This window comes from Ciona intestinalis, chromosome 9 (assembly GCF_000224145.3).
Source record: "Ciona intestinalis chromosome 9, KH, whole genome shotgun sequence".
Taxonomy (NCBI): Eukaryota; Metazoa; Chordata; class Ascidiacea; order Phlebobranchia; family Cionidae; genus Ciona; species Ciona intestinalis.
This window is the reverse complement of record NC_020174.2, coordinates 6,060,617-6,084,927: the sequence shown is the minus strand read 5'-3', so window position 1 is coordinate 6,084,927 and position 24,311 is coordinate 6,060,617. Positions and strand designations below refer to the sequence as shown.

Sequence of the window (24,311 nt, the reverse complement as noted above, 5' to 3'; positions counted from 1 at the left end):
GATTAACAAAACCGCTGTTATTTATAACTGATTGTTCCACGAATGCTGCCATCAGCTAAATTGAGAATCTTTACACGACCACCTTAAATAGAAAATCAACATAAATTGGGTTCGATCTCAATGCAGTACTATGGGCCATTAACCGAAGTCGCTTCAGTATACTATGCTAATATAGCAGGAACCTACGCCCGTCAACGCTTCCATGTTTTGTACAACATTCTAACGGTGAAAAGTTCAAACTTTGTACTTTTTTAGGATAGGGGCATCATCTAAAGATAATATACTTGTATTTCTTTCTTCGAATTCGCTCGCTTTTATAAAATGTGTATAAAACAAGCGCTGTACAATATGAGACGCCAACAACTTAATCGTACTACAGTTGTCCAGCTTTATAGTGGTGAAATATCAGACCAATGGTTCGTTTCCTTTGGTAGCTGTAAGTAAAGGTTTTTAGGAATGCCAAAAAAAGCTAAAAAGGCCAAGCCAACGACCTGCGTTTGCTGGTTGTCGGCATATATACAGCGAAGAGATTCAACTACAAGTTTGCCTACTAAGTGTCGATGGATTTTCTACAAGTACCTTAGAACCTAATACTGTTCAATTGCATCGGACACAGTGAATCAAAAGGCCCGAGTTAAAAAAAGGTAAATAATACCAGACCAAGGAAATGGGAAAGCTCAGTAAATTGTTGTGACTAAAAACTGCTTGTATATCGCCGATAAAATTGGTACTTTTTATAAAAGGCGACAAACAGACGTGTGTATTAATTCTTGTAGTTGTCTAAATGTAGGTCATTTCTGTTCTGGAAGCTAACGGATATAATGCGGTCTGTATTAACCGCAGCGAGTATGCCGGGTGGGAAAGCAGCTGTCTGATACTGCTGTCTGGGGAGTATTTGCACTGGAGCCCATATAGTCGTGCACCTCGCACTACATTGTGTGCGTAACACTGTAAAGAAGAATGAAGAGTTTGGTGGAAACCGCACGAAACTGGACCCGGCCAGCGCACGAAACCGTATCCGGGCAGTTTTCCGGCCAGATTCGACTAGTCTTGACGTTAACTTGGCCACATTTGACTGTTTTGACCGGGACCTGGTCAGTTTCAACTGGTTTTGACCAATTTTTAGTGTACCAGGCTCACTGAAGACGGGACGCTGGAAATAGAAGCGGAATCGACGCTGATTGCGACGTGTGAGACGGAGCAAGAAGAAGACTCGATGCGGGGGGTGCTGGCTCGAGGAAAGTCGCCGTCAACTGACTCAAGTGACTTCTCAGAGGGGCTAGGGGTGGGGTTTGGGGATGGGGTGGTTGTACTGTCAGGGGTTTCAGGGTGACAAGGGACCACTGTAGGGTTTGCAGCGTTAATTGAAACGTCCACATTCTTGCTGTTGTTTCCAGGCAGAGAGGAGGTAGTAAGGATTTCAAGGGAACTCGGGGAAACTTTTTCTTGGCTCAGTTTTGCTTGCGCTGCTTTGCGAGCTTCCGCGAGTCTCTTCCGAGCAGCTTCTCGCCTCTTTTTTTCCTCTTCCGCGGATTGTGTCTTTGGTTTACCAGCACCAGTGTTCTGGAAGTGGGGATGAAACGGAACGAGTTAATTTCAGATATATCAGATTTAAGCGACGATTTGCGGGAAATCCGGTTAATTCCGGTTTAATCCGGTTTTAATAACAAGGATTACATTAATCTTTGAATCTAATATTCGGGTAACAATTTCAATAAACGAATGTTGGAATATTAATAAACGAATACGAGTCTATACCTCTTACCAACTTGAAATTGGTTTGAAGCAAAATGTGGTTTTAACTTGAGACAAACAGAAGCTTTTGTCCGCTTCAAAGTATTCGCCGCAACAATAGGAGACCAGAAAGCGAACCGATAAGAATTCTTACCTTTTTTGGGCCGCGTTTTGTCGCGGTTTTCTTTGACGTCACAGGCGCCGTTTTTTTCTTGTCGGTTTCTGCACGTTTCCAGCCGTCGTCAGCTACTTTCTGGAGGGCTGAGAATTTGGACATAACGTCCTCGACCTGGAAAATCAGCCAACATTAGAAACGGACTGGAATCGTATAAAATATTTTATCCTTTAATTCAAACGCCCCTGCCTGTACATTAATATTCAAGCATGATTTGTTTTTGTGAAATGTTTAATAAGTTGGTAATGCAGTATAAAGGGCGGGTCGCTAATTTTCTACATGAACTTGTGTGTGTTGACTGTAACCGATTATTACAATCATTGTGCATAGTTTCGCTGTATTTTTCGTAACTAATCCAACTAATGTGTAATGTATGACTGATAATTTAGGTAACCCATCAGGGACCACTGAGCAATTGTAGTTAAGTGTCTGCCAAAGACACAGATGATCACAATGGTAGCAACGTCGAGCTTTGAACCTGTAAACTCCTGGCTAGAGCCAGGGGCCTTACCACTATACAACATTATGAGACTTTGACCCCAAAATGATAAAAATACCTACCTGAAAATAAATCATGTCCCAAAAACCTCGTAGATCTGAAAGTAAGACTGGCCTGTCGTCTTTGCTGCAGCCGTTCTTACCATCAGCCCTATCGATAAGGGTTGTGAACTGCGTGAAACGCTCAGTAATCACGAGCCTAGTTTGGCCGATCACGGTTCGAATCTCGTCTCGAACTGAAAACAAAACGGATTAATGTGATTAAAATAACGGATACTTTGGGGGGTGTTGAAAAAATAAGCAATGATACATAAGAACTACAGATAAAACTGCACGGCAAAAAGACGTTACTATATTTGAGTCGTAAGTTCATAAAAATAAAAAGTAAAATAGACTAATGTGACAAAAATAAAGGATTAAATTCAAAAAAATATTACTTTAACGGCGTTTTTTTCTTATATGGTAACGGGTGGTCCGGAAATTTAAAGGTTATTTATAAACAAGAATTGCGTATTGTGTTCTATATGCGTAGTCTGTTGAAATATACGCGAGCAAGAAATAATATTTACACTCCAAATACTAAGCGTTGTAATCTAATCTACACGGAACCTTGTGGCAATATAGCAATCAGATGGCTTGAACAGCGCGTATATTTGATCCCATAACAATACAGTGCTGCTTAATAAAGGTGGGAAGACTGGGAATCTGACATATATTGATATATATCATACATGATACAGTATGTTAGGGTAAGATGATACATGTTTCTGTTCTCTTTTACTTTCCCATTTAGTAGTAAAAACATACGGAATTATAGAGCCGTAGCCTCACGACTCCCAAAATTGCTGTTAACTGTTTAAAACAAGATCAGGAAATAGGAGATACTATATGCTAACGGTATCCCATCTTACCCCACAGCAGTACTACTGTTACAAAGGATCGAACAGTATATGGATTGCTACATTATGTACGCGTGGAAAACTGTGCTGTCACAGGCCGAACACGTCATGTAATGAACGGTGTGTCACTTAGTTGGTAGGTAGAAGCGTAGAACAACACAGTATTTGACAAGCTCACATAAGACTGTCGATCGTAAAGTTATACGACGTGTAATGAATATATAACGGAGTGGGTGTGTGGTTAGGTGTTTATAAGTTTACTAGTTTATGAATCAAATATAGTCACGTTTTAAGTTTACTGATTTAACAAAGATTTTTCTTAACTACAAATAACTACGAAAAAAAGTTTTAAAAAATGATATTAAATAAAACCAATACACTGCATTCTTCACAAAGTATGCACTGAAACAAGTTGAATATTTTGGGAAGCACTAGTCACTAGTGGGTTTTGGATTGTATGCCAAGACCACCTTCCTAGCAGGAAGTATGTTGCTACGTCACGTGTGCCAGTTGTTGGAATATTTTGTGGGCTATGAACTTGGTTGAAGGTTTATTAAGCTTTTGTGGAAAAGAAAACAAACGCCCACCACCAAGGTTCGTAATTGTTGTAAATGGGAACTATCTAAACAAGTCTACGCTATACAATACAGCTTAAACAGGAGAGTATTCGGTTTCTGAGTTTGGCGAAACCGCGAGCGGCATAACTAGAAATCTAGGGCAAGAAAACTGAAAGTGAACTAAACCCAATAGGAATAAAACTGCAGAACGGCCAAAACACCGCAACCTTTTTGCTCTAAATTACAAGACAATGTTATTTTAAAACACATTTGCGACGGACACGCCGTAGCCGTACCATGAATTTATATCACGAATATTGCATACCGCTGTGACGTAAAATGTAGTAACAAGCAGCAAGCGTACACAAGATTTAGTGACGCACATGTCTCTGATACGTCACTGCCCATATAAGGACAAGAAAACCGGTCACAATTACGGTGGGAATATTTCGTAGACACTCATGTCTCATCAAACCAGAGGCCGGCACATGGTTAAGAACCTTACGCAGCTAAAATCAATGAACACTGATTGATTTAGTGCAGCTTCAAATGTTCAATAATATTGTACGCGTTTCGCCGAGGGAAAACGCACGTTAATGTTAATGCGTCTATATTAACGTTCTGAGGGAAATGGAACATAATATAGTTATTGCATATTAACTGGGGAATATGTAATTTATGAAAATGAAGATTTAAAACCTATATATATATATATATATATATATATATATATATATATATAGGAAAAGCTTAAACATGGTGTTAAAATCAAGCATGAATTATTCTGTTTTCCACACTCTAATCTACACTGTAAAGGGTAGACAGTCTACAGCATTGAAAAGTAGTTTTGTATTAAAATTAGGAAATTGATTATAATTAATAATTCATCATTACATATAGAAGCTAAACTAACAATATAGTTTGACTTGCTTTTTGGTTTAATGCAGTTATATACATGCACAAAACTTTATATTATAATCTATACAACACATCACTTCACTGTAAATTGCTAAATCAAATCCTACACCCACAGAAAAGCTTTTAAACTGATTTGTTGTTCCTTTTACTTACTGTCAGTGGGGCACTGTATCATGTGTTTACTTGGCAGTGTATTCCACTTTTCGATGAGATCATTCAATTTCTCGGTTTCCTTTACAACCAAAGACCTAAAGTATGAAGTGCTTTCTTCTTCTTTAGTGTCTGGGTAATTTTGAAACAATTTTTTACACAACCTTTTTTTAGATGAAATTTATGACAATGTTTTTAGGTACAAACTTTTAATTTAAAACACCTTTTTGTTGTCAAAAATTTGGGACATTTTTTTGTTTAATCCCACTAAATTTGATGCTAACGCATTTGCTCTAAGAAATGAGTTTGGAAAATCAATTATACAGTGAATCAGTGACACATGTCAGCCACATGCCCACAGGTGTTTAATTATTAGACAAAGACAACCCATGTCATTCTGACAGATACACACTACAGGTTTGGCATATAAAAGACAACTATTTATTTAAAAAAACTTTTTGTTTAAAAACTAGAAAATATTATGAATAATTAGCTCAAATATATAAATATATATTTATATAAAACTGAAAAGATACAATTTCTTTTTTACTGAAATTGTTTACCACACTTTAGATTTTTAACATTATTAATCTAGTTTTCCATGAGGGATAGTTTCACTTAAAAGGAAGGCTTTAATATTCTGGTGTAAATAGTTCACTCACACCACACCTGAACACTTAAGCATCCACTTCACTTACCACTGAGAACGGGCGACTTCTTTTCAACTACAACTTTAGAAACATCTAACTTTTCTTGCGTGGGGTGAATTTCTAATGCTTGGACTTCAATTTCAGGGCTTGAAACCAAACAATGCACTGTTGGTACAACGGTAGAGCAATCTGAATCCTTAACATTGTTGTTTGTAACTGTTGCGACTGTTGTAGGGGGGTCTACACTGGATTCTGTACTTGTGAGGAAAATGCCTGCAACGTGGCTGTCCCTGCTGTCCATGGCAAGGTCAGTTCCTTTAACATTATCACTTGGTGCTGCAGCTGAGTTACTGCTGTGATGAGAGGTGACAGATTCTAAACGACGACAATTACTCCGAGTCTGGATTAAAAAATGTATAATTAGAAATAGAGAAAACTTTTAATACAGCACAAACATACAGTGTCATCTACATTGTCATCTAAGTATGACAGTTGATTCAAAATAAATATAATATTGTGTTCATTATTTTGTTCTGATTACAAGCTTGTTTTTGCTATAATAATTCAGCATACCTGTTATGCATAAAGCTAGTTACCATCTCCACTTTTAACAATAGTGAAAGTTAGAAAACTAGCAAAAATGTGCAAAAAATAATCTGAAAAACTAAAACTTGTTCCAACCTGCACATGATTAGGTGGGTTGTATAAGTCATAAGAGAAGTCTTCATCTATAGCAGTGCTTCCTGTACAACACGAGTCTCTTGCTCTCGACAGTTTCCTGCTCCTTCTTTTCGTAGGAGCATTGTCCACCAATACATGGTTACTGTTTGCTGATGTAGTACTGCCATTACTAGTAAGCTGACTTGTGTTTTTTTCTGTTGCGTTATTTTCATACTCGGTTCCAGGCTCTGCATATCCAAAGCAGTTTTGGAACGGAAACCCAAAGCGGTCGCAGTTCAAAGTTGAGTGGTATGTTCCCATGCTTCCCATTAGGGGTTGGTGGCGTCTCTAGCAAACTTATAGAAACACAATTCAGTCTTCGAGATTGAAGGTTTGACGGTGTAGCACAGGGAAATTAACACTTGAGTGTTTATGTAATATATGAAATTAAAATCCAACTAATTCCTGAAAAGACAGTAGATTAGTAACCTTTCAGCATATATATACTAAACAATAAAGGTTTCATGCAGAATAACTGAACACTAGTGTGATATACCCTTATGAACTTTTGTATTCAACACATTGTAACAGATTAAAGTTAACTCAGCTTTGTAAGCAAAAATAATCAAGGGCAGTTATTAAACAACCGGAAAATATCTTCTGGCAATCTTTACTTATTACTTAAGCAATGGCACAACTTTGAAAACTATATAATACAATACATAGTTAATATAGAAAATGTATTAAACTTTACCCTGTTATGTCCTGCATAACAAACTTTGTGGGGAAGTTGGCCTATTACTCTAATCAGTGCCTTTGCACCTGTTATAGCAGAACAATTAAGATTAGCACAGTAGAGCCCAGCCAAATAAATCTAGACCAGATCTTTTCTCCCACATCAAAAGAAGTTATTAATTCTCAGAAGACACTCACTAAGATTTAAAACTCTAGACTGTAACTTAAACCTTGCAATATTATACTGTCACAGACTCATATGATACTATAAGCCATACAGCTGACAACTGTAAACAACTTCCCGAGTTTCCTGGTGTCATTGCCGACACCAGGAAAGGTTAAATACTTCAAAGTAGGGTCGGGAACTCTCAACCATTACGCGGCCATTACACTGCACTCGCATTGTTACGTGTTCTCTTAAAATAGGCCTGGCTTACAAGAGCGCTTCTAATGTGACGTACCTTGCTGAAAAACGATATCCTTCTGAAAACTGAACTCCGCGATTCGTAATACAAACTCCCACGTACTGTAGAGAGATGGACGAGTAATTATAGAGAGTCGCAGAATAGTGTATAAGCCAAGAGAGAAAGAAACCGGCCGATGGTGACGTAATCGTCTTGATTTGTCTTAACAACTGCGCTGGACGCACAGGGGACGAACTGTCTGGTTATAACAATATAAAGATGAAGCTCATTAAACAGGCAACATAATTTCGCTTTATATCACGAGAGATTTAGAACGAAAATGTTACATATTTGGTTTAGGCTTGTCTTAAAACACCTACGTGGCGGGAAGCTTACGAAAGGATAATCTAGGCCAACTCACACTTAAACAACATAAAGACGCTGTTAGGGCAGCAACTGCTAAACAAACTAGGCTACTGCGGTGAAAGTTACGCGTCCTCAAGAACGATTGCCGTCGCCTTTGTACACAAGCTTATTTGAGGATAAATAATTGAAACTCGTTCGTTATTTTGACATGTATTGCGGATATGGATGCGACGGCCGCTATGCCCGGTAATATACATTAGTTACGCTGTAATCAGCGAAATCCATTTCTCAATTGAAATTATGTAGATAGGCGCGATTACGAACGAAAAATATTCACTTATTAAAACCTCCCATGCGATTATCTCAGTTGTCAGCAGTAGATTTATTAAGCCCCGTGTTCCGCGGTACCGAGGAGCATATATTATCCTGGAGAGTAATTTAAGAAACACGACGAGAGGCAGGGCGTCAATTTTAAAAGATTCGCAGAACGATCGAGTCTCGGCGTTCATAAAGCTTCCCAACAAAGCGTCGTAGTTGCTGTAAAGAGTTGTCGGGTGGGGGACAATAAACTTCGCCCGGCCCTTTAGCTAACTAACTACCAATCGCGACCTGGCCGCTTGCCTAACGCCACCAACAAAAGTTTCGAGCAACAAAACTATCGTCAGCTGTTTGAATAGGCGGCCGCATCCCGAGTTACAAAGTGCGTTTGATGGATTTGGGTCCGCTATTATTCGCCGAAATAAAATACGAATTAAAAACTGACACACACACTGGTGTAATCTAGTGACTAACACATTATTTACATTGTTTGATACTGAGCAATAAAATGCATTGAATTGCTTCAATAAAGCGGGAATGAAAACATTTTGCTTGGATTTGTTAACTTGTTGGTTAACTACCACTAGTAAATAGTAAATATCAAACAAATAATAAAACATAAATAAGGGCTTAAACAAGAACAATTTGGTAACATAACAAAAGTAAAGCATTTTTACCAGTCAGGAAAAGTTGCTTTTTATACCAGAACAGCTTAAAAGTGGGTTATTGGTGTGTAGTGTGCAGAAGTGCCATAATCTGGGGCATGCCTGGTCAATAACAGTTTACTGTCCAATTGACTATGTTTACATAAAATAAAAATCTGTATTTAAAAGAAAAAAGGCACGAAAAGATCTGTTTCAATCTAATACATATATATTGACCGTGTTTCGGTAAATTGGCAATGAATTTGTAGAACCTCTTAGTTCAGGAGTTAAAACTTTAACAATCTACACTGCTGCTACACTACCAAGCTAATGAGATTCCTTAGAGTTGCTTGATAGACTACATACTGGTAGTGACATGCAGGAATGTACAACAATGTTGGATGATGTAATTTTACAGCAATAATATTTACAAAAAATTCTGTACATTGAACATTGACCTATATATACCTGGTAGAATGGTAGGCTATACATTGTAATAAAGAAAAATGCAAAACAAAACACATAATTTTAGTTGGGACCTTTCGCACCTACAGTAACTGCTATATCTTGTGAATGTTGGTTCTTAACAAACATAGCATGTGTACTACTGTGTAATTAGAATACACCTTAGTTCTGTGTAAAGAGTAATTATCCACTAACAGTAAGTAAAAGACAGCATATGAAGAACTGATAAGCCTTTACTGTTTTGAAAACCAATATATAAATACATACAAAATTACAAAACAGGATAGCCTAATATATAATACTGCCATACTGGTTCTAAACAAAATTACAAAATATAACACAAGTTATAAAGCAAGGATACTCAAAGACCTAAAAAATTAAACTCTTGTGAACGAGCCTGTCCAGTTTTCCCTTATAATGTACTAATCTAATACATAACTTAAAACATCAGCATTTTACTCTTTTGCATTCACAATACAATGTACATCATTACAGCAAATACTGTACCAACAAAAGTTGTATTTAAAGCCAGTATACCTACAAATTTATTAAGTAACTTGCCAATAGAAATGCTAACTAGACGACATATATCATATATTATGCTGTTGACAACATATTTATCTTGGACAAACACCAAGATTCAATAGATCTCATGAGACGTTAGTATTCACTACATTAATCTGGTTTGTTGTAACATTAATCTCATGAGTCCAAATTCAATACAGATCAGTACAGTAAGAACACTGATTATTTGAAACAATTGCAGTGGGGAGTGGGCCAATACCTATGTAATATTGGGTTTAATTTAAAAAGATTTAATAATTTAACCTTTAATTGGGGGCGTACTGGTTTAATAATAATTAATTAGAATACCACGGTCAAATTTGATTCAATATATATGGCTCAGTGGAGAAAAAGTTGTCAAGATCATAAATTATTCGTAAAGTTCATATTGGTAAAAATACTAAAAATACAATTCACTTTGACTAGTTTGACTTGGTGATTTTTCAATTACAGTTAGCACATAAGCAAATTGAAACCCTTTCTTTACCATTAGGTAGTCTATACAAATGATATCCCAAACCTATATTGTTAAATCATCATAAAAACAGACAGTTCCTTTCAGTATAAACAACAGTTATAAACGCAGCGAATATCTTTGGAGATGCTAATAAGTGATATTTCTTACAGTGTATGATATAAGTTTTGGCTGACAACTAAAAAGATGCATTTCTGTATAGCTGTTATACTCTCTGCAAAACATTATTAAACGTGATACATGGTATAAAATGTAAAGGCCTAGGCCTATATGCTTTTTTTTAAAAAACTAACAGAATAGGCATATTTAAATAAATATACTTGAAAAGCACAATATTAAAGTCCTTTTTACATTAATTGTTATGGTATTACAGACTGCTTTGAAAGCAGAGGAAACCGGTTATAATTAAAAAGTCTCAACAGCGCACTTGTATTTACATTTATACGCGGTTAACTCTTTGATGAATTATATTACTTATAAAGTTATACTTACGGTCGAAGGAACAAGGTTTATATAAAAGCTATCCTCAGAACTTGTACATCTCTATAAAACTCGCGATGTTGCTATCACTTATTACACTAAGGCATTGAAAACCACATGAATCATAACTTTTAACCGAATATTGAAACTCGTACGCTTGACAACCACTCAACTTAGTGGAGGGCGAGATTATGAATCATTAGAAATGACGTCATGGCACCGGAAAAGTGCTGCCGATGTTTTAAACTTTGATCGGGGAGCAGTCTATATCAAAAAAACTGTTTTGTCTAACTAGTTACGAAAATGACGAAATATTTACTTTGTTATCTGAAAAGTACAAAACTGACCTTTTATTTTTGCAGACTTTAATCTTACCTTTTTTTCTATTAGCGAAAAGTTTTATTTTGAAGGAGTGCAGTTATATATTCTCATAAAATACAGTATATTTTTTTGCTAAAAACGTATTAAAAATAGAACGTTAAACGAAAGTATCTACACAGTGGGGTTAAAGTGCATCTACAGTGCAGTAATAACAGTTTAAAAGGCACAAGTTACAACGAATGGAAAAATCAAATAGTTTTGGCCATGAATTTGCAGTGTTAAAGCACCAATATAAAATGCACAGTGCGACATTTGCTTTTGAAAGCAGCGCAATTTATTTGGAAGATATATGAATTTAGTTTGAGTTTATAAAGTTCTTTTGAAGTTTTGGTTGTTACTCTTCCTTTTCCATTGCTTCTGCAAAAAAAAATTATTATTTTATGAGACATTTCACTTTTTGTTTCTAAAAAATAAAGATATATTCCAGTTACGAATGCCTCCCAAAACCTTAAATAATGTTTTAGCAACCTGGATTTAATTTGCCATACAAAACGATTAGTTACCACAAACTGATTAATAAATGCCAGCAGACACAAAATGGGATTAATTAAAAACATACTTACAAAAATGCACGATGGAAAATTACTGAAACAGGGTTTTTACCTATCACTTTTATCACTGTCTGAACTAGAACTGCTGCTGCTGCTACTAGAACGACTACGGGGGGTACGAGGACGTTTTGGTTCGCTTGGGGGTGTTGGGGTAAATTTGGCCCTTTGACTGGTTGGGGTACTTTGGGTGGAACCAGGTACGGGTGAAGCTTTAGAGGGAGGGGGTGTGGGGGTTTTGGGCTCTGGTGGTATGGGATCTTGAGGCTGGGGAGTTTTTCGGTCAAGGACATCACTTTCATTGATAACTACAGTGTCACCAGTGACTTCAATTACACTGCGTGGCCTATTATCATTATCCTTAACACTTTCAGCAGCATCTTCACCATTTTCAGAAGATTTCACATCGCTGTGGTTATTATCATCAGGAGAATGGCCTTCATTAGTTGAAACCCTTGGTGACCCTTTTCGGGAATCATTACCAGATCTGTTGGAGCCCCTACTACCCTTTGAGCCCCTGCTACCCATTGACTGCCTATCGTTTTCACTACTGTTAGGCCTGCTCTGACTATCACCTGACACTGCCTGTTGTTGATCACTTTGTGCTCCCTCATGCTCCCCATCTGTTGATTGACATGTGAGGTTGATTGACAGGCGAAGGATGATTGACAGGTGAAGTGCCAAGCAGCCATGAATGTCCAGCATAGTTTGGTTGACCAGCAGATGTAGGTTGACGATGAGGTGTTAGTGCAAGCAAATAAAAAACAAAAGCAAGGTCAGTCTTGTTAAATAACTCACATGAACAGCAATACGTTAGAGCAAGCACTCAATGGAACAAAGGTTATTTAATTGCAGCGAAGATAAAACTTACCTTCTTCAGTTTTCTCAGTTTCCCCACCTAAAAAAACAGAAGATTAAAATGTGTATATTTTTGTGTGTTAGAAATTTTATAACAAAACTAAAGCCAAGAGGTGTAGTCACTTGTAAAATTATAACATAATTTATTATTTTTTGACAGTTGTAAAATTATAATATGGATAAACACCACTGCGAAACAGAGCCAGATAACAAACGTGGCTGTTGTATTTTTTGTATGCAATAAAAGGTGTGAAATTTTAGTTTAATGAAACATATTCTGTTACAAACTTACTTTGTTCATCTGTTGGTTGTTCACCTGATGTTTCATTCACCTCACCTTCCTCAGCTTGCATGTCATTCACTGGTGAACACAAAAGGGTAAATACACATGTATGCATTATAGGATATAACATCATAAATAAACAGTAAACAAAAAATGACAAGCAGAATGAGCTAACCACTAACTAATTGTGGACTTGTGGGCATAAAAACTAGGGTATTAAAGTTTTAGTACAGAGGCTAGAACACACCTTCTCAGTGATTTTGGGGGTCGGTACTTAAAAATTACTTTTAAAACATGCAGTCAACAAAAATAATACTCCAATGGCTATTAAACCACTAGTCAGTGACCAAACCAAACTAATTTAGGTTGAAGTCCTGGGGTTAGGAAGCAGTAGTGACTACTGATGTATTTTGTATACCATGCAAAGTGAAGTCAGGTTTAGGAGTGGTTAAATGTGAAATGGGATCAAAAGAATGAGTTGTGTTGATAAATTGGATGCATGCGGTAACATAGGGAGTTTAATGCAGTAAAGAAAAGGAGCTTCTCCAAAACGCGAGTGTATGTAGCGTGTAAACTTTTGACTCTTACTATTGGATGACAAAACCTTACAGTGTGGACGCTTTGTACACTGACATTCTAGAGACACCAAAAGAAAATAAAATAAGATGAAAGAATGAGCATGCTTGCAAATGAAGAGGAAGCATTTAATGCAGAGGAGATACAGAGTCCTGAAACGAACAGCAGCAGCAGCTGTACCGTCTGATCTGTTCTCCTGTAATGTACCGTCCCAATCAAACTGAGCGTCCCCGAAAACAATTCTAATTTTTTCCTGGGCACTCTCGTTGGTGGAGGGTGAATGGATGGCGTTTTCAAGGATGGATTTGGCGAACATTGCTCTGGGAAATGTGAATGTTATATATATTGTTGGTATGGTATCTGCAGGGTAAAATAAATCGGGCACATATTTTTTGGAATTTTCATTTTAAAGCTTTTTTGAACATTTCTTTGAATTGTTTTTATAAATTACGGAGATTTTAGAATTGCTCCCACCTTAATGATTCCGGATGAGATTCCTTAGCCACCTCTGGATCAGTAGGTCCCATTATATCTCGTAACTTCTCCACTGCATTCTCAGCAGATAGGACCATCATCAGTGTTGGACCGCTGGTCATGTGGTCTATAAGGTGATCATAATACTCGGACCCTTCCTGGGAATAAACATTAAAACTTAATATAAATAAATTTTGAATTATCTTTTAGAAACGTTCGCAAAGATTAGGTTATTTTTAAGAAGCAATACAACAGTCGTTAAAACATGCTGTGGATAAAGGAAAAAGTAAAGAGTTTTATATATTGATTATTTAACGAAACTTTAAAAATAAATCTTTTTGTAGTTAACAGTTTTTCCTAAATTAATGTATATAAATATATATAATGGCCACACCTTTGATTTATAAATTTCACTGGCGATTTCCTTGGAGAGATTCATGTCTTTCTGACACGAAATCATAAAGCCGGCTTCCTTCAGTTTCCCCATGATTTGTTCTGTGGAAATACAGACATTTGTATGAAAGTAATCAAAGGGTACCGAGTTCAAACCTCGGTACTGCCACTATTGTTAATGTATCCCTTGGACACGACACTTAATGGTAAGTTTAGGCAACTGGAATTTGAACATTTATTTATGTCATAAATTCTGCATTTGCCCTGTCATACGAGAATACATAAATTGCACCCATTTACTTTTTAGTATAATTAGCCAACTGGAGAGACAGTTATTTATAAGCACTTGATTTGTTCATGGTTAAGCTGGTGATCATAAATGTTTAAATGTAGTAGCAATAATCCAACAATTCTGCTTTTAATAGCAAATGGCAAATAGTAAATTTGTATGCTTAAACACTGAGAAAGAAAATAATAAATATATAAATATAGTATATACATAAAACCAATCTTACTGTAATCTGTGTAATGAGATACATACATTATAACTAATAGTGGGAAATACTATATAGAAGCAAATGCTTACCTTTCTCATCAATAGCATCCGGTTTAATGACAGCTAATGTTTGTTCCACGTGAAATATCTTGGATAATTCTTCCTCTGCGGCTTCAGCTGAGTCGCTTCCATGCAACATGTTCACTTCTGCTTCCTCAACACGGAACTGAGCTCTGAATTGATTAAATGAATCTGAATGTGACTTGTTTATCGTTGCATAGTGGGACAATAATAGTTGTTATAACAAGGTTGTTCTGTTTCATACACTCCGTGCCTGCTTATGACGTACCACGTATGTAACTTATTTATTCTCGCATAGCGGGAAAACGATAGTCGTAATAACACAGGTGTCCTGTTTCATACACTTCATGCCTGCCTTTGACGTACCACATTTATAACTGTGCATGTACTTTCATTTTTTCCATGCCAAACAAGTATTTCGGGTACAGATCTTTCCCATAATGTGCCATGCTGTAGGACCTCACCCATATAAAATACAAGCACTATTCCTACAATCCTACTGAATAGATTATTAACCTTAAACTGTCAGGTTGTTCTTCCACAGCATCCGCCACTACTTTAGGCCCAAGCATCGACCTCCAATGATCGACTGCATCATCGTGTGCAAGACACAATGCAAGGACAGGACCGCTGGTGATGTAATGCATGGTTGGTATTACTGATGTATAGTACAGTGGGTAAGATAGGACTCTTTTAGTCTATAATATTCAGATATCTTGATTGTATTTTTAACAACAAACATTGCTTTTTTAGAGTCGCGAGGAAACAGTAATGTAGGGCAATTATAACACAGAACAAGAATTTAAAAAATGCAGCTTAAAAAAAATGTAAATACATGTTAAAATACTTCTTGTACTGTGTTACTCTTGGTTACATATACCAGTCTACAGATAAAACTATTTTTGCTATTTTTGTATAGAAAGTTATATAGTGATATGGTGATACAGTACCAACATATTGTATTAAGTTGTAAACATTATAACTTACAAGCAAACATTCCATATTTTACACGAACAAATTGCTCAAACACACCAATAGCAAAATTGGCAATAAAACACCCCCCCCCCCCCTTTAGTGCTGCTAAATAATAAAATAAAATTTTACAGCCAGTAAAATGCTAGTAATTTGATCATACCACGTCATTTGCTTGACTAGTGGTTCAAAGTAATCTGTGTCCTTGTGTTCGCTGTAGAACGACTCTGCCTGTTCCCTTGTGAGAACCATCTCTTTCTGCATCGCGATTTTGAAACCAGCTTCATCAATCTTCTGAAGTATTGAATCTGTAAAAGTAAAAAAAAATTAAACTTAAAAATTTGTTTTAACTACTTTTAATTTAAATAAACCCTGTAATGACAATCAAATATCACAAAACACATTATAACAGACAAAAATTCCAAATCATTGTATTCTGTTAGATATACATATACCTTCTTTGCTTTACTGTTTTTTTCACATACAGTAGAAAGTGAAATATCATTTAACAAAAATCATCACAATTGTTAAACCTTTATGGGCCTGTAATGCATCTGGTCTTATGATGGCGAGCGTCCTCTGAAGCCGAGGTTTTTGAGACGGTGTTTTGCTTCTTCTTCCAGATGCTCGAGATGCTGCTGACTTCGCCGATCTATATGTTGGAGGTTTAAAGTCCGGGAAGAAAAATCCGAGCTCCCTGACCGCCTCTTCCGTGGAGCTGGAGCCGTGGAGTGCGTTGCTTGTGGCATCAGTGCCGTATATGGCTCGTAAGCTGAGATTGTAAGAAAAATTTTATATTAAAGAGTTTTCTGGTGTTTTTTTTGTTTTGTAATCTAAGTCACATTAAGTCTGCCATACATGAAATATTATTACAAAACCTTCTTAAAAATAATCCAAAAAGGACTTGGTAACTCACAAGCAGGCACAAGTTATAGTCTTTACAGCAGTTTGCCAATAGCTTATTCAAATATTACCCTCTGTATCATCATGGTCATATACAAGCTTTTGGGGTTTCTGCATTTATTATGTGGGGCTGGTATGTGAAAAGGGTTGACGTTAACAGTGTGATATTAAAAAAAAACAAATTCAAAGCAGATGTTTTCAACAATATATATTCAATACAGACAGATTATTAAAACAGCAGCTTAACAGCAGTAAAACCTATTATGATCCCATTAAAACGTACTTAACATAAAGCTATATACACTTATCTAGTCATCCATGCACATTAAGCTTCACCTGTCAGGATTTTCCTCTTTAGCAACTGCCGCATCAAACGGACCAATGATATCCCGCCATAAGGTCACGACCCCTTCCCCAGATTCACCCTTAGTGAGAACGAGTACCCGACATGGACCACTTGTTACGTAATCAATCAACTGGTCGAAATATTCCTGAAAAACAATGACATTATGGTTTTGGTGTTAAATGTAACTTGATTTTACGAAAATAGTGATGTTTTTAAAGAAAAAAATGATGCTAGTTTAAAACGTCTTTGTTTTTGATTGTTTAAATAATGGTTAAGAACACATCCATGTGATACACTAAAAATACTTGCCTCTTCCTCTTTGTTTTTGTAGAAGTCTCTGGCCTCCTCTACAGTGAGCATCCTCTCCTCATCAGCAAGCACCTCAATCCCTGCTTCTGATATCTAAGGAAAGAAATCAAGTTTTAAGGATTCATAACTTGGCAATGTAACTTATTTATTCATTCTAAACAAAATTTGAATGAAATGGTGTATTTAAGCCTAATACTTTCTACAAAGCATCCAAAACAATAAAACAGGACACAACAAAACCACTGTGTTTGCAATTTAGAACTTGGCACTTAAAGTCCAAAGTCTTAATGGGATAGCTAATAATACTGTTTAATCGAGAGATCAGATGTAAGATGTACCTTTTGTAAAATCTCATCCACTTGTCCATTCTGTACGACATCAGGTTTGATAAGTGCCACAGTGATCTGCTTGGATACTATGCAAAGTAGGAAGGTATGAGTCGGTTAAACTTTCCATGTATGCCAGGCATTCATGAATGTTAGGGTCAAACTAGGGATGTGGCACCTAAGATTATTGTTTAGCCAAACGGCGTCATTTTGTGTACAAAGTAAGAAAAGGATGAAGCTGAAAATAGTTACTAGTTAGTTTGTTAGTTTCCTTTCATATCAGGATGTTAAATGGGGTATGTTTATATTTTCAAAACTTTGCACTAAATATATAAAATATTTTCTTTAAATGGACCAAATTATCACGAAATAACCCCTTATAATATTAAGCCCAAACGTTTACAAATATTTTCACATTAATGTTGTAATTTTTCTATCAAACAGTAAATTCTCCTACCCACTCCTCCCTCTTCCTCCTCCTCATCTTCCTCTTCCTCCTCCTGGTCAGGTGTGTCACTATACACATCCCTGAACTATGGAAAGAAATATTTGTTATTATAACTGGATGATTCAACAAAAATCCAGTAAAAAACTAATCACAATATGGTAATATGTTTATTGGTGGATGAAAGGTGGATGAAACAAGGATTTTCTGGTCAGTTTCAATGCAAACATGACAGTTAAGATGTATAATTTTAGCTTCTGACATCACTGAATTTGGTTTTATTTTTTAAACCAAAACGTTTAAGATGAAAATAGTATTATACAGATATGGCTTGTCATGTTTGTTTTAAACTGACCATTACAAATTAACCTGTCCAAAATAAGTTCCATTTTACAGATTTCAAAACAACTAGAAAACCGAATCAAATCCTAAACAAGCCTTACCACTTTGCGTTCCATCTCCCCACTTAATATTTTGTGTTCATTCTTGAGAGTTTCTTGTATAGTTTCTTGAACAAGAGGAGCATTGCACCCTCGTACAGCGGCCACCAATTCACCGCCCTATTGTATTAGAACAAGTTTAAAACATTTGATCAAGTTTTCTAGGTGTAGCGACCACGCTTATTTTCTTCCAAATAAATGTAAATATGTTTTTATTAATTGTAAGCAGGTTTTAACAGCTGTTGTTCTGTCGCTATATCCTGTCTTTTCAGGTAGAATATTTTTAAATCTTCGCTACCGTAATCAAAGAGACAAATAAAGTTATTATTATGTTTATTTATTAGGATCTGGTGCTTTGAAAACGGAACGGATTGTATTAAAATAAGGGACTAACGATGCCATCTAGGTGAAATAAATATCCTTTTTATTTTACAATTGGTTGGGCTTGAGTTTGGTTTGTTACAATTTCGTAGCACCACATCCTTACTGTATTTCTTTACACAAGAATCGTTCAACTGTATATCAACTGTGTAAAGATTATGTAATATTTATGCATTTGTATCTAATTGACAACATCAGGTATTGAACATGTTACTATAAACAAAATAAATATGTAATGTGTTGACAATTGTATGTGTAATGCCTGCAACTGTCATTTCCAGCCATTATTATGCAAATTGTTGTTTTCTATCACATAACAACTGTACGTGGCATTTATTATTCAAAACAAATGAAACCACAAATACAGTTTTGATGTAAAACAAACAACACGACAATCTTCAAGATTCAGTGAAACATACAGATTTTAGTGGCTTTTAAAACAAGTGTAACATACTCTAATTTTAATTGAGAAACATTGTTTTGAAATACATAAAGTGATGGAAGTAAAAGAACTTACCAGTTGTAAATAAACCAAACTTATGCTTATAATTACAGTCCTTACAAGTGTAACTTTATTTTAGGTTTAATTAGGAAATAAAATCCTTACCCCATAAAACAGAAAGTTTGGTTCACATTTTCCTCGGTATTGTTCTAAAGTATCAATGACATCAACTTGTGCCTGTAATGCATATGTATGTGATAATGCATTTGACGCATCAGTACAACAATACCACATGAAGTTATACACACCGTTGCAAATCGCAAAAGGTCATCTCCCAGTTCATTCTTTATTCTTTTCAGCATACCCACTATTGCGGTGCAAGGTCCACACCATTTCTGATGGGCATCCACAACTAGAGAACAAACATATATATATATATATATTACATAGTAATGTACTTGTACTAAACCAAATGACACCAGTTTCGATGCTCGACACCGATACTAAAGGTCGTTGGGCAACACACTTTGCAGAAATTGTTCCAACCAAGTGGTCACTAATTGTAACACCACGATGTTATCAGAATAATATTCTAATATATTGAGATTCTTTTCTACTGTGGATTTGTGAGGTCCTACAGCCGGACACAACATGGTTACATAGGACCTTGAATATAAACCAGAGTTGGCCCATTATCCTGACAACATCTTTGTGTTACAAGCCATTAGTCACCACTGGGTTGGAACAATTTTGATAAAGTGTGTTGCTTAAGGACATAATCAGTATCAGTGTCGAGCATTGAACCCGGTATCCTTTGGTTACAATGCAAGTATATTAATCAGCACTGAGCCACGGTATTGGACTCCACATATTCAGATACGTTTAGGAGAAATTAGAAAGGTGGATATTAAAGTTAAACCAAGAAAATGTTGTCATAATACAATTAAATTGCTTTTGCTTTTAACAGTATTCAATGTTAAGAAACAAATTGGGCTAAATGAAATATGATTGGATAATATGTTAACAGAATAGATGGCTTACAGTTACAAAGTCCATGCCTTTGTTTCTATATAAATTAGAAAGAGCAACTGACTATCTGTGCATTAAGTCATAATGAATGACGTAATGTTTCCTAGAAATAATGACAGCGCGTAACCTACCGTATAGTTTACCACTGTTCATGGCTACTTCCCATGCTTCCTGCGTATTTAATGTTTCCTAAAAATATATTTAATCGGTAAAAAGAAAATAATATACAAGAAAACTGTTTTCATTTTCAAAACAAAGTAATATATAAATTTATGTTAATTAAAGTAACAATAATAATTAAGGGCAAATTTTGATTTAAGTAAAAGAAAAATCAGAACAAAACTTACAAAAAAGTAAAAAATATATGTAATATTACTTATGTACCTGTAAGATAACTTCTTTTCTCTTTGCCATAATTGTGTGTTAGCTCGTATAAATTTCCGTCTATAGTTACAAGGAATTAGAACACTATTAGTCACTGCCAGAGAACTGAAATAGAGTGTATCGCATGGTTATTAATATGAATAATGTAAGAATTATGAAACAACAAAGAACCAAATATGCAGTTTCAGACTTTGATACAACTATATGCTTACTTTCCACACATTAAATATGCACGGCATTTAAAAGTAAATGTTAAACAACCTTATTGTGATATTTCGGTACATGCTAATTTAAAGCAATATTTTAATTTAATGCAACATTTTAAACAATGTTTGTTGTGTAAGCAGACATGTAATTATTTTTAACTAATTAAATTGTGAAAGAAGATATGTATTATGAAAACAACATTGCATTAAAGGCTAAGACAGCCATGCCATTTCATCCCATGCGTATGCTTACTAGGAAACACGTACATACCTTCGGGGTTATGTCACTTGAGGTTTGGCACTCCTTCTACCTAATGCAACTAACAAGAATCTGTAATGTTCAGTAGAGGATCAGTATTACTGTTTACAATATGCAATATAAACTAACACAAGCCATTAACACAAGTTATAAAGACTGTATACAAAAAGTTTGTTAGTAAAATGTGTAAGAAGCTTGTATAATGGTACTATGTATTAATAACTCTTACAATAATAGTCTTTTAATTAAGGAGAAAAATGATGGCAATTTTACAAATAAAACGCTTTAATGAAATTGAGACATTTTTGATTTCGAAATGTTTTTTTGAATGAGTAAACAATTTAGTAGGGCAAGTACAATAACAACACACAGGTAAAATGAAACTCTTTTAAACAAAAAAAAGCAAACAAACCAAAAAATGACATTATTACTTTAAGTCCTGAAATGAAACAATGATAATACACATTTAAGTAATTCACTCACTGGGTTAAAGCATGCAATGTATAAAAATCTTAAGTTGAAGTAAAGGCAAACAAGTGGCTGAATAAAATAGCATTCCAAGAGTTTACAATTGTTCTTTAATTTGCTTAAGTTGTAAATATAATACGCAGTTACCTTTACATACTGGTATGAACCTGTCATATTGGGTATTAGAAGTAGGTGTAATACAGTTGAAATGAAATAGTAGACGCTAGATAATACAGTTAATAAAGTATGTTTCACAAGTTAAACTATAGCATTTCCATTTTTTGCTACGATATATCTTTCATTAGATTATATGTTTTTGGTTAAAGAATTATAAATAGATATATCATTTTAAAAAAAGCAGTTACTTTTTGAATTGTTTTAGCCATATCCATAGGCTTTAGTTTTAAGTGGAAATATATAACTTTAAGTAGAGTACGTCTATAGTCAGATTGAGGTCTGATTTATTGAGTAATACCTCGTAATCTAAAAAGGATAATCTATACGCCTACCACCCACCCTACACTACACACTGCAACATATGAAAGGACCAAAATGCATAGATAAACTGGTTACAACATCCAAACATGTGCCTAAAAACACTGGGCCATTTACACCGATAAAGGTACATGATAAAACGATCCAAATAACCAGGTTTGTCTCCGAGAACACTGCACAAATTTGTGTAATACACCTCCAAGGGAAATAATTGAAAATGTATGCATAGGGTAATGGTAACGAGAAGACACGTGGTTGGCATGAGATTACGGCTACTTGATTTTAAACGAGTATTGTGTTCTATTATCGGACGGGTGTACTTTTAAAATATAAAAGTTTTGCAAGAAATGAGATTGCTACAATCTTGATATTAATACAACTTATACAGTAGGAGTCAAGCTTTGGTTAAAACTAAACAATAAGTTTGTAAGAATAATAATACATGCTTGTTGCTATTGGTATTAAAACAAAAAGCGGGAGTGAAAAGCAAGACTGTACACAGAATTAGAAACAACTTAGTAATTGCATGTGAAGTGTAATCAGGATTGTTAATTATTTAATAGTGTGGTTAAGGAAATATTTATGTGTTTTTTCCCTTTACAACATTATTGTTTAAACTATGTTGGGGCTTGCTTGTGACACCGGAGCTCACATAGTCTTTGAAGAGGAGGCGAGCAAATAGAATGACGTTGATGACCGTCATTACCATCATCCCAAGGATACCAGCTGTCTGGAAGGGCTGGGGGATGGAGGATCTATGTAGGACGATCCAACGCGTCATCCAGGCGAGAGTACAGATGCGAAACAAGACATAAGTTGAGATATTTAGTATCCCATTAAAGCGGTACACCCCTGAGCAGGGCGATACGCCAGAGAGATTTAAAAGTTGCCGGGCATGCAGGAATACTGAGTTGATTTCGCATAGAAGAGCGACGATCACATAACTGACGTATTGATGCGAGAAAACTGCAATTCCGAAGCAGATTATAACAACGGTGTGGTGGATTATAATTTCCCAAGTTGACGAGATTTTCTTGCGTTTTATTGCTTCTGTAAAATCGTAGACAAAGTATCCAGTTGAGAGGCAGGAGATAAGATGGGCAGCTGGGGTGAAACGTCTACTGATGTCAGATGTTAGGTCTGGATCGAGATAAAAGCAGTACAAAGCACCAAGGCTTGTTATAGTTGAGTGTAGGAGAGAAACTGTGATGTTGTACCAGCGGAACTGCTTTCCGATTGCTATAGTATTGGACGGGACTGGTCCATATGCGACCAACAAAATGCTAAAGACTTTGAACAAAACGGCAAACGCAATAACTTTGGTTGCATCCAGTGTGACACTATATACATCATTGCTAAGCATTGTTCAACAGTTGAAGTTATACACGGCAGACTGGGCGCATTTACAAGCTAACTAACGAGCGTCTAAAAAACACAAATATGGCAATAAAAATAATTTTAAAAAACAATACAACCTTGTAACTTTCTGTGTGTAGCAATTCCTTATAATCAAAGCATGAATTAACTCAAAATATACTTGACGAATTTCAGCTTTTATATTAGAAAGCTCTCTCTCACTTACCAATTGTAAATTCGAATGGAAAGTGTTACCTAGCAACTTTGTCAAGGTAGGTACCAGTGATTCCGTTGTATTTTAAAATTACGTGATGCCGCGATTTAGTCAAGTTTTGCAATAAAATAAGAAATACAGAGCATCCGGTTAGAAACTGTGTATGGTTACATCGAATATCATCCAGTAGGTTCTTCACGGCTCAAACTAACGACACATGACGTTTTATATAACAGTGTTACATAACTTCATGTATTATGTAAGAGCTGTTTGCTTTTCGGTGCAGTTATATAACACAATATTTTAAATGATTTCCAAACGCTCTTACGGTCTACTCTAGTCTAGATAACGTTAAATATTAACCTTCAAATCGAGTGCTGTAGTAAAACATTACAGCTCTTCCAATATTAATTTTACAAAGGTGAAAATATTAAACAAATTATAACTATGCTTAAAATTATATTCTTGCGTCAAGCTGTTTTTAAACAATTAACTATATTGTTTATTCTGCTGAAAAATTTTTAAACGTAGAGTCCGTATATAAACTCTGGCCA

The 24,311-nt window shown here is 35.6% G+C and overlaps 3 protein-coding genes and 1 non-coding gene across 10 annotated transcripts; all 4 read right to left on the bottom strand.

Annotated features, from left to right (window-relative positions):
* Positions 1 to 270: 270 nt before the first annotated feature.
* Positions 271 to 6,709, bottom strand: LOC100176117. The gene is made up of 6 exons (XM_002131792.4): positions 6,263 to 6,709; positions 5,630 to 5,981; positions 4,935 to 5,063; positions 2,471 to 2,643; positions 1,889 to 2,023; positions 271 to 1,563 (listed from the first exon to the last, which is right to left on the bottom strand). Exons 1-6 carry the CDS (start codon positions 6,569 to 6,571, stop codon positions 1,123 to 1,125), a joined length of 1,539 nt encoding a protein of 512 aa, XP_002131828.1. The 5' UTR covers positions 6,572 to 6,709; the 3' UTR covers positions 271 to 1,122.
* A 4,380-nt stretch (positions 6,710 to 11,089) lies between these two features.
* Positions 11,090 to 21,308, bottom strand: ciic3 (dynein intermediate chain 3). 7 transcript variants are annotated; one of them, XM_026835745.1, is made up of 21 exons: positions 21,237 to 21,308; positions 20,760 to 20,819; positions 20,507 to 20,564; positions 19,655 to 19,758; positions 19,512 to 19,583; positions 18,527 to 18,643; positions 18,096 to 18,171; positions 17,651 to 17,727; positions 17,313 to 17,405; positions 16,994 to 17,148; positions 16,288 to 16,526; positions 15,918 to 16,062; positions 15,299 to 15,412; positions 14,792 to 14,934; positions 14,207 to 14,307; positions 13,813 to 13,970; positions 13,519 to 13,658; positions 12,772 to 12,840; positions 12,493 to 12,519; positions 11,637 to 12,244; positions 11,090 to 11,430 (listed from the first exon to the last, which is right to left on the bottom strand). In XM_026835745.1, exons 2-20 carry the CDS (start codon positions 20,787 to 20,789, stop codon positions 11,673 to 11,675), a joined length of 2,490 nt encoding a protein of 829 aa, XP_026691546.1. In that variant the 5' UTR covers positions 20,790 to 20,819; positions 21,237 to 21,308; the 3' UTR covers positions 11,090 to 11,430; positions 11,637 to 11,672.
* On the bottom strand, positions 18,452 to 18,520 carry mir4001g (microRNA 4001g). Its single transcript, NR_034361.1, has one exon. It is a non-coding gene; the product is annotated as a microRNA 4001g (primary transcript).
* Positions 21,298 to 23,646, bottom strand: LOC104266075 (TLC domain-containing protein 2-like). Its single transcript, XM_026835995.1, has one exon. The coding sequence runs from the start codon at positions 23,548 to 23,550 to the stop codon at positions 22,768 to 22,770; it is 783 nt and encodes a 260-aa protein (XP_026691796.1). The 5' UTR covers positions 23,551 to 23,646; the 3' UTR covers positions 21,298 to 22,767.
* Positions 23,647 to 24,311: the final 665 nt, after the last annotated feature.